General features: G+C 43.1%; 1 protein-coding gene across 1 annotated transcript; it reads left to right on the forward strand.

Moving 5' to 3' along the window:
• The first annotated feature begins 900 nt into the window (after positions 1–900).
• Positions 901–15,153, forward strand: ints13 (integrator complex subunit 13). Its single transcript, XM_022249684.2, has 15 exons — positions 901–1,039; positions 2,574–2,827; positions 3,682–3,756; positions 4,283–4,488; positions 5,112–5,198; positions 5,614–5,833; positions 6,484–6,712; positions 8,214–8,257; positions 8,685–8,994; positions 9,561–9,637; positions 10,654–10,811; positions 11,418–11,645; positions 12,101–12,216; positions 13,200–13,344; positions 13,967–15,153. Exons 2-15 carry the CDS (start codon positions 2,600–2,602, stop codon positions 14,001–14,003), a joined length of 2,160 nt encoding a protein of 719 aa, XP_022105376.2. The 5' UTR covers positions 901–1,039; positions 2,574–2,599; the 3' UTR covers positions 14,004–15,153.
• Positions 15,154–15,960: the final 807 nt, after the last annotated feature.

Here is a 15,960-nt window from a genome sequence, read left to right on the forward strand (position 1 = left end):
ATAAATAGGTGTGTCTTGAACTCAATGTTGTAGTACTTAAATGATCACTTCCGTGTAGCAATTCGACTTGAGTTTGTACCAATGTAAATGAATATCTCGCAAATAATTAATGCTGTCGAATGGGAAAAGTTGAGCCCCATGCACAGAAATTATATCTGGGAGGCAAGTTGTAGGCGTTGACTGTTGCCCCCCCCCTCCAGCCCCTGCGCTTTCTCGGCACTGACATTTTCACCACAGAGACCCAATCTATTTTTGAAAGAGATGTTCTGGCTCCGTTGATTTACATCATGGGTGGTACTCCCCCGGCCATTTGAAGCAAGATATGGGACGGAGAGAGCCCCCCCGCCTTTGTGTTGGTCATTGTTTGATTGGAATCTCAGGAATTCTTTACAGACTTCTAGGGGGATGTGTTAGGTAACAGTAGTCTAGAGTGTGTATAGGGATTGGACAGGTAAGGGGGTACCCCTTCGTCCGATATCTTGCCTGGCCGGTATACCCCCGGCCCAGCCCACTGGTAGACTCCAGTGTTTTTTAACATTGGACACTGGCGAAAGACAAGCTACATGCCAAGTTTTAATAGCAACAGCTGAACCTGCAAAGAATCGATGTCACATTATTTTGATGACAATTAAATCGACCTACGGCATCGGACGGATACAATTCTCAATACCAGCTGCAGTCAGTTGATTTGGAAATGGCTTTGAAAATCAGCGTGTTGAAAACAAAGCCGTGTCCAAATCAAATAGCTGATGAGGCTTATGTCCATGGGAAGTCACCACATTTAGCGCAGCCACAGACTGATGTCTGTGCATCCTGTGAAACCGCATCAGAATCACTTGGCAGCGGCTTGCAATTGCACATAACTTTATGGAAACTGGCTGCACCGCTACCATAGGCTCGCGCGTAATTTCTAGCCGCAGCCAAGTAATTCGGACACGGACGCGTTGTAGCGCCACCAATCTGCAATGGTCACCATAATCGGTCGTGGTAATGGACTCGGCCCGAAGCTACTGGTTATGCCATGACTGCACTGTTTCTTGTAAGTAGAAATGCTTGATTTGTTGCTTTAATGTTAGGTTATGTCGGTGTTTTACAGCATCAGCTTTAACGTCTTTAATGCTTGTCATATCGGTATTTGAAATCTGCCCAAATGTTTGGAAATACATGTATGAAATGTTCAGCTTGACGCTGTGCCGAGCCACCGGGAATCGAGCCCCATGCATGAGTACGCGAAGGAGCTACCGTACCCGGGTACCTACTGCATTCCCAGAAAAGACCTGTGGGGTGCGTTCGAGCGAGATACTCGCGTTGACACGAGTACTCTCCAAAAGCTTACGAGGGGGGGGGGAAGGCGCCCCACGGATCAGCGAGAGTATGGGGCAGCACGGACAGCCAGGAGTTTCACAGAATTGCGGGTTTCAACCACACTGTGCCGATGAAAACAACTGCAGCGAGTGCGCGCCTACAGTAGGCCAACTGTCCTGATCAAAGAAAAAATTTTGTAACCTAAGCCTTGGACTGGCTGATGCATGCACACGTTGCCATTGTCGCTTTTTTTCACTGGCGCAGTACCTACCAATGTCATTTTGCGAGAATCCCAGATGTCTGTGCTGCCCACCCTCAGAACTGTGGGGTCTGACGTCTGCCCCGCTCCCATGAACTTATGGCCAAAAGGCTAATTTTCTGTGGGGTTTGTGGGAGCGGTTTGGACGTCGGACCCCACAGTTCTGGGGCTGCCCCATACTGCCCATCGTGCAGGAATTTACTCCTGACATGCCTGACGTGGGATTAATGTGCACGTATCCTCACTCATGTTAACAGGAGTAACTGTGCTTATGCACCCTTCATGTCCTTGGAGTCCGTCATCTGTTGCACTGCCATGTACGGACCCCACAGCTCTGGGTGTACATGTAGGACCTATCCCACAGTTCTGGGCATAGGACCTGTGCCACAGTTCTCAGAGTACCAAGAGTGCTGTTTACGGGTCTATATAGGCCTTGACCTTTCCAGTTGTTTCCATAGTTAACTGCTGTAAAAACATGAAAATAAACATTTATATGTTATGCTAGGCCTAGGCTACCAACTGAATTGAGGGGCTTCCCTTTACCAGATAGGTAGGTAGGTTGAACAGCCTCTTGCCAACAGAATAGAGTGTCAGACATGTCAGAACATAGAAAGACATACAAAATAAAATCGTGCCCTCTTTAGGTGGCACAATTCTCCAAACATTTAATGAAGCAAAGCCTAGACTAGTCTTCAATTAACCCCAGACCAGGACCAGTCTACTGGACTATCTCCAAATCCTTGACCCAGTGTCTTAACTGGGAAAAAAAATGGACATGCCATTTGGCTTCACTTATGAAGGCAGTTGACGAGTGCCAACTACGGCCAACTACAGGTAGATCCCAGTCGAAATCAGTGCTAAACTGACCAAAGAAATTTGAGTTTTATGTTTGAATATCTTTGAATTTGATATGAGGTTGCCCAGATTTGTTTTATGTACCAACTCAGATGGTAACTTTTGTATGTTCAGTTCATGCCAGCATTCATTAGAAGCTCTACTTTTCACTCAGGTTGATCGACCGAAACATCCGACATCATGTCCTTTCCTGCATCTCACAAAACCATTTTTGTCTTGGACCATGGGCCATTCTTTGCCGAATCGTGCGAGCACCCTGTAGAGTATGATGTGGTTGCTCTTAGCAAGACACGCTCGGCTGGTTTCATTCCACTAGCGCCATTTTGCAAGTCACTCTGGACATGCAGCGTCGAATCAGTGCTTGAGTATTGCAGGGTGGTCTACGATATCTTCCCAAAAGGAAAATTGGTAAGACTGATATTTCGTGTCAATGGTTGACGGGTATGGTTCCTGAACTAACTTTTTGGGGCCAAAACTGTTTTGTGGGGGGCCAAAAATCTTGGAAAGTTTTATGTAACCTTTTATGGCCTGCCCAAGGATTGAGGCTACAGTTTGGTGTTTTTTACATTTGTTTTGAAGGAAGGAAAGAAACTAGACCAAAAATACCTTTCTCCCATTGTTTTTAAAACAACAAGAAGAACTTGTTCGGGGGGGGGGAGGAGCTATGGCTTCAGTGACCCCCCTCTCCCTAAATTGCCCTTGATGGTGTGTCAAGTTTAACACCAAGATCGTGTTTAAAGGAAGTTCATGGGAAGTATGGTTTGTTCCATGCATGACTTACAGTTGGGCTTAACAAACCCATGGCATACCTAGCGATAGGACGACCATACATGTAGCTGTACAACATCGATGTAATGGTTACCAACAAAATTGAAGGAAAAGTTTGCATGTGAAATAAAAGTACCCCTAACCCTTGACAGAACACAAGGTTGATAATTTACAATTCACATCATGATTTACCTTGTTATGTTAATATTTCATCTTTGGATTGGATGAAGGAAATTGAACTTTATATTCTAAATCCTCCCAAGCTTTTAGCAGCACTGTCACCTCACCAATGTACTGACAAAGTCAGCAATAATAGGCTACGATATCATGGACAAATTTTGGAAATATTGCATTGTTAGTTTTGGCAACCAGTTTCTCATACGTGGCACATTTTTAAGTTTAGCGGGCTGAGTATGAAATGAAGTGATACGTGATTCATTCATATTTGTTGTAAATTAGAGCATTGAATGTGATATCATGCTCTCCATACCCAGATTTGTGTAGTGGCCAGTGACACCCAGGCCAGACCCCTGAATTCATGGTCACCGGAAGATCAGAATACATCACAGGTAAGATATATAGTTGATTGTTGATACTGAAAAATTATATGTGTATGTCCTTTCAAAGACATCTGAGGTCACAATTTGGGGGCTTTTTACACACTTTGGAGAGGAAGGGAAGTGAAAATAGCCCCCCAAATTTACCTTTCTGTTATTTTCTCAAACAAATGAGGGAGGGGCTCCTTTTAGGGGGGCATGGCCCCTGTTAGCCCCCTGATCCACCCGTGCCTTCTTTGTGTAAGTTCCATCCAACAGATTCTGGGACAAGATGAGCTCCACACCTGTGACGTTGCACGTGTTCATGGTCTGTTGTCTAACTAGTTACACTTCCTGTTTGATTAGTCTCTTTTTCCTGGTTGTAAAGTACCAAATAACTTTTTTTTTAAAGATCTGTGGTTCTGTTAAGAACTATTAAGTTTTATGAACTAATTTTTCCAATCAGTTCACTTTGATCATCTTGCCAGAGTTACTCCAACTTGCTACAGCACAAGCATGTGTGTAATACTAATCTTAATTATCACTTTACAACAATTAGTTGATGTCATCACTGGCAGCCCTGGGGCCGCTCCGTTCGTCTAAGAATTCAGACGCCAGCATTCTAAACGGCCTGTCTTCAGCCATAGAGATGATGATGGAAGGAACGGACCATCAGGTGGTGGCTCAGTCGCTGATGAATGAGGATGGCGGGGAGGAGAAGGTCGTCAACAGAGGGCGCATCATATGCCTGACGTCCGTCAAGAGGTGTGTAAGAAGTGTTGAAATATGAAGAATTCTCAGGACAATACTAAATTTCTTCCTGCAGTGACATATCAGCCATCAGAAATTGATAACATGTCCTAAAACGTCAAAGCGGCATAGAAAATATTAAAACATTTACTTAGAAAACAAAAGGGTCTGTACACAGGGTGTCATGTGATGTCCATGTATGGAGGTCTTTCCAGTCACATCCCACCTTGATTAATTAAGCTCACAGTTTTTCAGGCACATCAAAACGGATGGCGTTGCTCTTTCCTGATGTGTTTAAGGAGGTTAATCTCTAATGTTGATTTCAATTTCTTTTCATAGTTCTAAGCCAAGTTTTTTTTTAATCAGAAAAAGCAGAAAACTGCACAGGATTCTCCTTTGAGAATTTAAAATTACAGTAATAATTATAAAAACATTTAGTACAGTGACAGTTTATGAATTTGCAGAGTGAAGGAGGCTCTTTCTTCAGCAGAATCCTCCAAATTTGAGCGCAAGTTAAGCTGAGGTAAATTAAATTAGCCCACTAATTCAATTTTTTTTATTTCAATGTCTGCTAATCAAATTCCTCACTATTTTTCTTCCACTAATATGGGTATTTCCCCCCCTTGTCCTTTGCACAGTGAATCGCATGGGGATATGCTTACAGAGTACGTACGAGACGCCATCATGCAGCAGAACAAAGTAGTGGCGACCTCGGACAATGACAAGTAAGTGTGAGATATCATCAAATAATACCAGATACCTGACCATTCTAGTAAGCCTTAAAGGAAGGTGGCTAGATGCATCATCGGAGCTGAAATAATCTTGTACACAATGTGCATTTTGTGTGCTGAACTGTAGACTCTCCACCCCAAGATAAAGTGCACCCCCACCAGGTCCTGTACATTCTATGGAATTTTTGCATTAACAAGGAACGCTCAGCCCATTTCAGTATGAAGTATGAAGTTACGTAATAACTCCTGTTATTTCAATGATCTTATAATACCCATCATCTGTTGGCAATGAAATACGCCACAGTGACAGTTTATTTGAAATTGTATATATTTGCACTGTTAAAAGGTTTTAAGAGTATTTTTGTCAGCTTGCTGACAATTTAGACTTTCTTTGCCTTTCTTCCACCAGCCTACTTTTGGTCGGCCATTGCGAGCTGACCCTGATCAACATCCTTCCGACCAACAAGGAGTCGGGGCTCAAAGACCGGTCTGCCACCACTATGTCTCCGCACCTGAGCGCCGAGATCCACTCGGCCAAGGCGGGTCGCCACCTGGCCAACAAACTCTCTGTGCTTGCCCAGAAACACTATGATTTAGCCATCACCACGGTTACTGGCATACCGATGAAGGTAAGGCCTTATAATGTTTCTTGTTTTTGCCGATCATTTTACCCTAGTTTGGACACTGCTTAATGAGTATCTTTTATCAAACTTCCACAGTTGCATGTTTTCAGGGACTTTGCATGAACTTTCCTTTATCCAACAAAATCACAGGGTACATTTTATCTTACTTAATACTGATATGGTCAAGCAGTCATGGTTGAATTCATCAAAATTAATCTTTACACAGCCTCATTCCTTCAAAATCTTAATGTGATGTGGATTTTGTTGTATTTCTTAGGTTTTATTTTTAAATAATTCTTCTGTTTTTATACTTAACATTAGTTTTTATCAACATTTGTTTAAAATATTGTAATTTTAAAAGTTGCGGTGTAAACATGTACAATTTTTAACTACGAAACATGTTTTTAATTATACCATTTTTGAATTGAATTGAAATTTTCCAAAACCACTTTGAGGATTATGGAGGATTGATGATGGTTTCGGGTTGAATTAATGAATGCAGTTGTGGATTTAATCATTGTAGGGTGAGAAAGGTGTACATTGCCTTTTTGAAGTAATTCTGTAAGGCTTTTTTGTATCTGTATTTTAAGTTCTGCTTGTGGTATGTAATGCAATTGACAATGTTCTTCGTTGTGTTTGGGCCGTTCCCATTCCAGGAGGAGCAAAACGCCATGAGCTCAGCTAATTATGATGTAGAGCTGCTCCACCTGAAGGATGCACACAGCGAGCTACGCAAGCTGGAGGCCATTATGACCAACCAGCCGGAACCGGAGCCCTCCAACACCATGGTCATATCCACCAAGGGGCCCGTGGCTACCGTCACCAAGTCCCCGGAGAGCAACAACATCCTACTGAAGTGGTGCCAGCCCAGATCCAACTCAGTGGGTGAGTGTGATATGATCAGCCATTGGTTGACATCATGCACATGAAGTGGTTCTGAGCTTTTAGGATTGGAATCCCACCCACACATCTTCAAGTATGCCTGCATATTTCTTCCATTTTAGTGGAGACAGTGCATGCATTGAAACATACAAAAAATAGATTAAAATCCCCACAACTTGGTTCCAACTTTCTTGACAAAGACACAGTCTGAAGGCCTGGGCGTGTTTAGTTGTTCTGTAGTTGTGGGGACAGCACGGGTGCTTTGAAAGAGAGATTTTCTGTGGACCAGATACACTACAAGGACGCATTTTTGTTCCCATAGCTTGGTTTCTACTTGCAGGAGGAAAGAAATTGTTGTCCTCAAAGTCCTTGGCAAATGAGCCCAGTCTTACACAGTTCCCCAGTCAATGTGGGTTTACCTGTCTGCACAAATTGCTGCACTGGCACCGTGTTTGAACAGTGTTGCACAAGAAGACTCAGCTATGCACCTGTGTGGTGCAGATTAACTGACCTGAGGGGTTGCTGTCTGCAAGAGGGTTGGGATAGCCGGGTGTGATGAGTTTGTGGGTTGGGGTAGCCGGGTGTGTTGAGTTTGTGGGTTGGGGTAGCCTGGTGTGTGAGTTTGTGGGTTGGGGATAGCTGGGTGTGATGAGTTTGTGGGTTGGGGTAGCCGGGTGTGATGAGTTTGTGGGTTGGGATAGCCGGGTGTGATGAGTTTGTGGGTTGGGATAGCCGGGTGTGATGAGTTTGTGGGTTGGGGTAGCCGGGTTGTGTAAGTTTGTGGGTTGGGGGTAGCCGGGTGTGATGAGTTTGTGGGTTGGGGTAGCCGGGTGTGTTGAGTTTGTGGGTTGGGGTAGCCTGGTGTGTTGAGTTTGTGGGTTGGGGTAGTCTGGTGTGTTGAGTTTGTGGGTTGGGGATAGCTGGGTGTGTTGAGTTTGTGGGTTGGGGTAGTCTGGTGTGTTGAGTTTGTGGGTTGGGGTAGCCTGGTGTGTTGAGTTTGTGGGTTGGGGATAGCTGGGTGTGATGCGTTTGTGGGTTGGGGTAGGCGGGTGTGATGAGTTTGTGGGTTGGGGTAGCCGGGTTGTGTAAGTTTGTGGGTTGGGGGTAGCCAGGTGTGTTGAGTTTGTGTGTTGAGGTAGCCTGGTGTGTTGAGTTTGTCAAATTTCAAGAATGAAACAATATAAACAAAAAACAAGCTGGTCTTTATACAATGTTCTTTCTACACACTTGCAAACTTTTCTGTGGTTTGTAAATAACGAAAAACAGTCATTCAACTTTATTTGCATCAAGTTTGATTTTCCTGTTCTTTTCTTTTTGCATATCCATCCAATTCTACACATCCATAAACTTTTGGAAGGGTTGACACATTGTAAGGGGTTCAAGGTGAAGCAGCAAAAATAAAGTGAGAAATCAATTGCAATAATCTTCTTAGGTTTCTGGAAAAAAGTATAACTGCAAAAAACCTCACAACTTTTGTCTGTATACTTTTCTTTGTTCTACTTAGAGTTGCTCCATTGCATGGGTGCCTACAGAATTTCACCAGTTGGAGTAAGTTCCACCTTTGGCCCTTAACAGTCCTGAACGTTTCCAATTTAGAGCAGGTTTTGCATACCCTTAGGGCTAGGTTAATACTGAGATGATTTTTGTTTTGCATCTGCAGTTGTGCATAGTTTTGACACTTCTGGCATATTAGCCATTTTAAAACTTTTTTGGGCTCAGAATTGTAAATGTTATGTCCTGTGGCCAAACGTAACAATGTTGTGCTCAAAGTGTCTTCAAAAATGCTTTTGGTATTGTACTGCCCTAATTTCTAATGAGAATCTTGTTTATGCTGACTGGTTTGCTTTTGCCTCCATAAAGTGGGATCACAAGATGAAAGCCTGAAATTATAATGTCGACGTTGTGTAGATGATAGGAAAATCTGGAACTTCAAAAAGTAGATACGTGTACAAGCGATTTGTTTCAATTGTATCAGGTTAATAGTCGACCGTCCGTCTGCCTGACCAACTTCCTCCTGAACGGCCGTCAGGTCATGCTGGAGCAGCCTCGCAAATCAGGCACCAAGGTCATCTCACACATGCTGGCCAGCCACGGTGGCGAGATCTTCCTGCACTGTCTGGCCACAGCTAGGTCCCCCCTCGAGGACCCTCCCTCCATCAGCGAGGGGTGCGGGGGCAGGGTCACGGACTACCGCATCAACGACTTTGGGGAGTTTATGAAGGAGAACCGGCTGGCACCGTGCCAGCCCACGCCCGAGACGGAGGAGGAGCCACCCGTTGATAGGGGTTAGTCGTAACTGGACACCTTCAGGGTCTAGACACTGTCTGGCACTTTGTGTCTCTGTTCATTACAAACATTTGTTGCTATGAATGTAGTTGTGCCTATAGTTATTAGAATCTGTTATTAATTTCTGTTCCTGTGTAGGTTGGTGTTCCTTTCCATTTTTTTATTTGAATGATCCAGAATTTTCTTCTCCGCTTTTTCTTAAATGGGTTCTTGAATCTCAAATGCGCCACCAAGTAAAGGGTTTACCTCTTCCAAGAAGAATTTGTTCGTGACCCCCATTACATCCTTCACATCACTCAAATATTCACTTTCTATAACTGCCCCACGCTTTGCTGTAGAAACATTGTTACCGTGGAGATCAGCAACACATTCCTAGGAATGCCAAGCTTGTCCGTTCATATGCAAATGGAATCCTCCTCTTCACTCCGTGTAGAGTCTTTGCTGATAAGGTTTGGCATCCTTCAAAGTCCTTCGTATGGAGGATGTCGATGAATCTGGCCGACTGGCCCAAAATTGCACTAAGAGAGCGGAGGTTGAGCTGACAGCCTATTCTCTTTCCCCACAGCTAAAGCCCAGCTGGAGCGCATGACAAGACACTGGCCCATGGTCATCAGTGATACAATCATCTTCAACATGCCATCGGTAAGGAGAAAGCTATCAACTCTTTGCCGATCACTGTAGCCAGAGACTGCTACCTCTGCAAGGCATATTTTCAGCCCAGAGGGCAAGCTTTCATTCATCTACAGTTTCTGTTCACGCACAAAAAAACGAAGGGTTTCAAAATCTGAACATTGTTCAGAGCTTTAAACCTCAATATCAGTTTGTTTCAAATAAACCTGTAATATACGTGTAATAACGTCACACTTGGTTTACATGTGCACTTTCTTATTTAAGTGAGTTGGGAGGTGATCTACATATGTAAACAAAGCCTGACACCATTAAGTATATCAACAAGAATATAATATCAAATCAGTGCTCTGAAATACGTAATTGCCAAGCTTTTGGTAACTGAGTACCTTCTTCAGGGCAAGCAGTTGTCTATATTCTGATCACGGTGCTACGTAGCCCTTCCATATTTCTCTGACACCAATAAGTGTTAGGTCTAATGAAAGAAATAAACCAGTGCACCTTATCTCGTTTAGGACAGGTATTGGGACTGAGATACTAATGGTGTTTGCTGGTATTGCCACTCATGAGGCTAAGTCATTATTCTTCATTGAGTTCATATCCAAACTCTCTAGCAATTCTTACCAGCAGCCTTCTTCAGTCTTCCAAAATCGTCCCCTGTGCACTAAAACAGGCACACTCTTTGTACTTAGCCTTTTGAGGAGCACCAAGTCCCTTGTGAAGTAAATTTGACTGGGCTTCACCTTCCTCAAACCGTCAGAATTCTCCGCTGCATTTTAGAGGATTGAGAAAGGTCAGGGATAAGGCATTCATCAGGGCCATCAGCAAAGTAAATGTAAAAGTGTTACACAATGGATAGTACAGGTAGAGAGAAGTTTATATGTGCACCATGTGAGGTGACCAACTAAAAAGGAAGAGGGAAAAATGAAGGACATCAGCTTGATTTTTTGGGTCCGACATCATGTGAAGAAACTGATAGCATAGTAGAGATTTCAGCGTTCTTTGAATCGTGCTTACCTTTCCCGTTGCAGCACTTGGACCCCTTACCCACCCTCATCACTAAACTTGTCCTGACAGACGATGATGTTTTGGAATGCAAGAAGGCCATGTATCATGTTGTTGGCATGGAAACGAGAAATGAGCCACTCCCAGTGCCGATGGTGGGATCACGGGGCAAGGGCCCCAAGAGGTGGGATAAGTGTCATCTGTCTGGACAGTGCGTGAACTCAAATCAATTGGCAGTTTACTCACATCAAATCAAATATTCAACCTGTCTCATTACATAACTAGTATTTTGATCTGATTATTTAAAACTCCAATTTCAGTTGTTAAGTTTTGTTAAGTATTAGCCAAATAGTTTCATTTTGATTCTGTGCTTGTTTGTCGTGATTGATGAGAACACTAGAGTTGTGTTCGACGATCCAAGTATTCAAGTCATGTGCCAGTGAAATGTTTCAAAATTTTGTCTTTTCACGCTATAACTCTACAAATTCTTAAATTCACGTGCCTTGATATTAATAATGGTCCGAGTTGAACTTTCTTTCTTATCACATAATGTTTTCTTGGAAATGGACCCCTAGATGTATTGAGATTTGAAGAATGTGAAGAGAGCATTGCAACCACTTAAGGTTGATCCAAACATTTTGCATTTCAAACCTCTAATTTTAGATTGTTTTCTCTTCAGCATTTCCATGAAGTCGTAATTTTGGGGTTTTTTAGTCACCAATAACAAAGGATAGATTTGAACAAGTGTTAAGTAAATTTAAGCAAGTGTTGGTCTCTAATAACGTGCCAGAGATGAGCACTACCGGCAGATGTGGGCAGAGCTAGAGGTATTGGTGCGAGCCCACAGCAGCACGTCGCCAGCCCACGAGAAGATACTACAGTGCTTGCTTGACTGTCGCAAACCCCCTGGGGAGGAGGCAGGCAAGGCAGCAACCAAGAGGGCGGCAGACAAGGTCAAAGTGGAAAGGTCAGATGCAGAAGCCATGGAAATTCAACCTGCGTGGCCTGAAAGCGACAGGTAGGAAAAATGGATCTGATCCAAGATGTACTTTACGTCAGGGAGATGTTAAATTGTAATCCTGGGTTTTTGCCCTTATATGGACGTATGTTCATAACACTGTACTCTGTGCTCAGCCGAGAGAGTGCAAAAAAGTTCACAAGCTTACTTGGGTGGGACTCGAACCCAAGACCTCCTGCTTACTAGTGCAGACACCTTAACCACTCAACCACCAAGCTTGCCAGGGTCAGCTGGCAGGGCAGAGTCAGATGTAGCAGCAGGTACCACAAACAGTTCCAAGATGCACCAGCCAGCCAACCCCACCAAATTTGGTGGTTGAGTGGTTAAGATGTCTAGAGGCTAGAAGCCTCGAAACACAGGCCAAAACGTCTGGCGTTGTAATGTTTGCCATTTTTCTTTAGCGTGGGTCATTTTTAAGTGGGGATTTACCAGGAAGGTATTTGTCTGTTGCTCAGAAGTGGAGCAGATATCAAGCCGGACATCCACAAGGAGAATGTTAGAGGTGTCTGTGATCAACCTCCCTTGAAGAAACAGAAGATGTTTACTGGGGAAGTCATTGGCAAGCCCAAAGGTAATGACAACATGTCTTGGGTGTGAAGAGAAAATTGTAAACAGCAATGGTGTGATTTCTTAGGATCGTTCTTCATCTTGGGATTAGTGACTCCCAAGCTGTGGATTTTTAGTGGTTGAATCATTCATGTAGTGTTGCCGGTTTTGCACTTTGAATACCCCCTCAAGAACCCCTCCCCCCATAAAAGATCCATTGAGTAATGATAGCCATTTGGGGAGACCTGTTGCCTTGTCAGCCTGTAACTTCCTGGAAAGTCACAGCATTGTATTGCCATTGTTACAATTTCTCTGCTTTGTTTGGTCAAAACAGTTTCATCCCCCAATTTCACCCCAGAAAGAGGAAGGCATATTGAGTGAGATGCCCTTAGCTCAGTCCTGTCCCCCTTCCCCCCCAAGAAAAAATCAAAGTTCAGATCTGAAAATCTGGATAAAGGGAAAGGAACTACAAACCTTGCTCTCCCTTGCAAACATCCAGACTGGACACAGTTCTCTGGTCAATATCAGTCAAGTGTTGCCTCGCCTACAACACGTACAATGGACTGGTTATGACTGCTGATAAATCTGTTCTTTGCCTTTCGAGGAGTGATAAGCCAGCTGTGTTTACAAATAGCTTACATTTGTCTGTAAATGGAATCTGACTGGTCACATTACCAACCAGAATTTTGATTTGTGTGTAAAGTGTATCAGGGGAAGTGAATGGACATTTGACTGTCTGTGAAAGTTGCAACTGAAGGCGAGTTAAACCAGTCAATCTCCCAATTTTCTCACTGAGCAGGTATACCATTACCACGTCTCCATGGAGTTGCAAAGTGAATTTGTCATGCTCACAATTATGTGGATAAAAGGCAATAGCACGAGAACCAGCACATGAACCAACATGCACATGTACTTCGTTTGTTTGCACTACACTTTCTGGTTCACAGTGACGTCACGTTAGGTACTCTGTAGACCTAGCTAACAAAACTTGCCATCTCTTATCGACAGCTGGACCTCAGTCACTGCTGTCGCTCTGGAACAATCGCATCAACTCCATCCACTCCAAGAGGCACGCCGAGTTTGCAGGAAGGCAGGAGGCAACGGGCAAGGTGGCAGAGCTCTACCCCAACCTGATGAGGGAAGAAAAGGAGAGGTGAGATCCTTAGAATTTCTCTTCAATCGGCGGTGAACGCCTTCCAGTGACTACAGTGGTTAAGCCAAAGGTTGATGAATTAGCCAGGAGGACAACCTGGTTGTTAGACTGGGTAGAGATGACTGTTTGGAACCAGTCATCAAGATACATAGCTGCATTATTGTCACGCTTGTCACCATGTCAGCATGGAGTATGACCTTAGTGGTTTGGGATTTCATTTGAGTCTAGTTTGATTGAGGACATGCCCATGTAAATCTGCAATACATGTAGCTATTCCTAGCTATAAGCTAATTTTATCTTTACAAATTGAAAAACACTGTACCAAGTTTTGCTTGAAATATCTTCTTTTTTTCTACATTCCCAGTTGCTTGCCTCTGCGAGCAGTATGGTGCAAAATATGTCATGAATTGAGCAGTAGTTAGAAATGATCCTAAGTGAACTTACCCAATGTGATGGTTCACATTTTGTAGCAGTACACAAGGAGGGCATTTAATAAGTCAAAAGAGGGCATGTAGAACCCTCTGAGGAAGCTAAAGGATCAAAGGATCTTACATTACACAGCATCCCGTGTACTCTTTCATTTGAGAATCCAATGGGATTGTTTTTCCTGTATTTATTGCAGCACTAACGGGGAAGTCAAGAAAGAGAGGACAACGTGACATCAAGGAGACGTGACTTAGGGATTAGGGATAACAGGTGTAGGAACATTAGGGGCAAGACGTTTGAAGTCCCATTCTGATTTCTGAAATTTCACTGCTACACCTTCCTCACAACGTAAGAGGGCTCTCATCAAAGAGGGGCTTGAGTCAGACCACTGGTATCTTGCATAAAGATGCAAAACACCCTTACACGTCCCGGCTATATGTGACAAAACACTCGTCAGTTCCTCACTATTGCCAGAGAAGAAAGAGTTATTTGAAATGCAGAAAAACCTCCCGAACAACCTAATGGACATTGTGACCTGTGACCTTTTGCCCTTTGGCATATTCAAAATAGCTTGCTTTGACTCATCTGCTTCACTGTGATCACATCCATACCGTACAATTTATTTATGAATACCCTGGACATTTTTTCTACTCTCACTGATCAAAATGCGTCACGTGACCATGTATTAACATTTGATAATGCCCGCTGCAATTTGATAATGCCTGCTACGTAAAATCCATTCTGATTGGTCAAGAGTCTCTGTGCACGCAGCACATTGAACTCACCACGCACGCTCCAAATCCATGTAAAGAGATACTTCTGGACTACTTGCATAAGGAATATACCATCAAATGGACGGGGGTGTTCAGTAAAATAAAAGTAAAAGTTTTGAGTAAAATCCTTGGAAATTTACCATATAGTGATTTCCTTTGACGCTCTGACTACAGTGGTATTTATGAATGGGAATAAATAATATGCTTGCAATTGGTTGATCTTTAACTAACATTCAAGTCCGGCTCAGGGGAATGGTTGTGACTGATGCCCGAGCAGCAGGCTCCTGAGTAAAATGCATGTTTAAGACTGGCCAAGTACATATTTATTTCCTTATTTTATATCATGTGTATTGATATTTCTAGTGATAAACATTCGGTTGATATGCTTTTACAAAGGGGAGGCGAATGTCATGTGACTAAACTACATGATTTTTGTAAAGACTTGGCACATGATCTTTTTATCAGATTCAAGATGCACGGACAAATCTCTTCAGAGTAGTAAGTCAACACTAGCTTCAGAAAGAGGAGACTTATTTTCAGATCGTTTGAGAGCAATGTTTTGTAATATTGTAAATATGAAATAAAAGGACTTTTACTCATGCTAAAAAAACTGGTGCACGTTGCCATGTTCATGTAGCGTCCTTGAGCTTCTGGTACCCAGTCTGGTTGGGTAGTCAATTGCAGATGGAGATGAAGTATGAACCCTGTCAAGGATGAATGATTTAAGTCATTCAAAAGCAGGGACTGAGACACATTTGCACTACGAAAGACCTATGAACTGATGACTTCACAGTGTGACCTGCTCTACAAAAACTAGTCACATGTCAGAGTTGAAGGCCTTGAAAGAATTTTGCAGTGTTTAAGCGATAGGAATCAACATTTTAACATCTACACAACATCCATGTTCATCATAGCAAACTGAGTGACACAACACAGCTCAAATTCCTCAATTTAATTCAAAGTAAAACTTGAAAGTGGCTCCGGTGACTTGTGATACATTTTGACAAGAGTGGGTCACATATACAGTTTCCTATTGACTTCCAATCCTATAGTTCACGGTCATACTGGGGCATTAGAAAAGTTAGGTTGTGTCTGCATCTCAAAGAACTTGCTTGCCTATGACAGTGGCTAGCTAGTGGCTTCATACATTCCAACAGATGTGTACTATTTCCAGCAGTTGTCAAGCAATTCTGATAGTACTTCAGTCTCCCTATTCAGCGAAATGCAACTTGACTGTGTATTTACATTTGATAATGCCCGCTGAGAAGATATAATGCCCGCTGTGTAAATCACATGCTGGCACCTGGGTGTGAGACAGTTAAATTGATTCTGATCATTCAAGAGTCAGTGTGCAAGCGGCTTGCCACACATGCACCAAGTCTATATAAGGAGATTATTTGGACAAGGAATATTCCAT

The sequence above is a fragment of the Acanthaster planci genome, linkage group LG04 (assembly GCF_054643075.1).
Source record: "Acanthaster planci isolate LZ-2023a linkage group LG04, COTS_SCS, whole genome shotgun sequence".
Taxonomy (NCBI): domain Eukaryota; kingdom Metazoa; phylum Echinodermata; class Asteroidea; order Valvatida; family Acanthasteridae; genus Acanthaster; species Acanthaster planci.

Bases quoted from the DNA above. Each gene is read 5' to 3' on its own strand.
- ints13 (XM_022249684.2), top strand. From the start codon at position 2,600: ATGTCCTTTCCTGCATCTCACAAAACCATTTTTGTCTTGGACCATGGG. The intron at 5,199-5,613 runs GTAAGTGTGAGA...TTCTTCCACCAG, and splicing joins GCGACCTCGGACAATGACAA to CCTACTTTTGGTCGGCCATT. The intron at 6,713-8,213 runs GTGAGTGTGATA...TGTTCTACTTAG, and splicing joins GCCCAGATCCAACTCAGTGG to AGTTGCTCCATTGCATGGGT.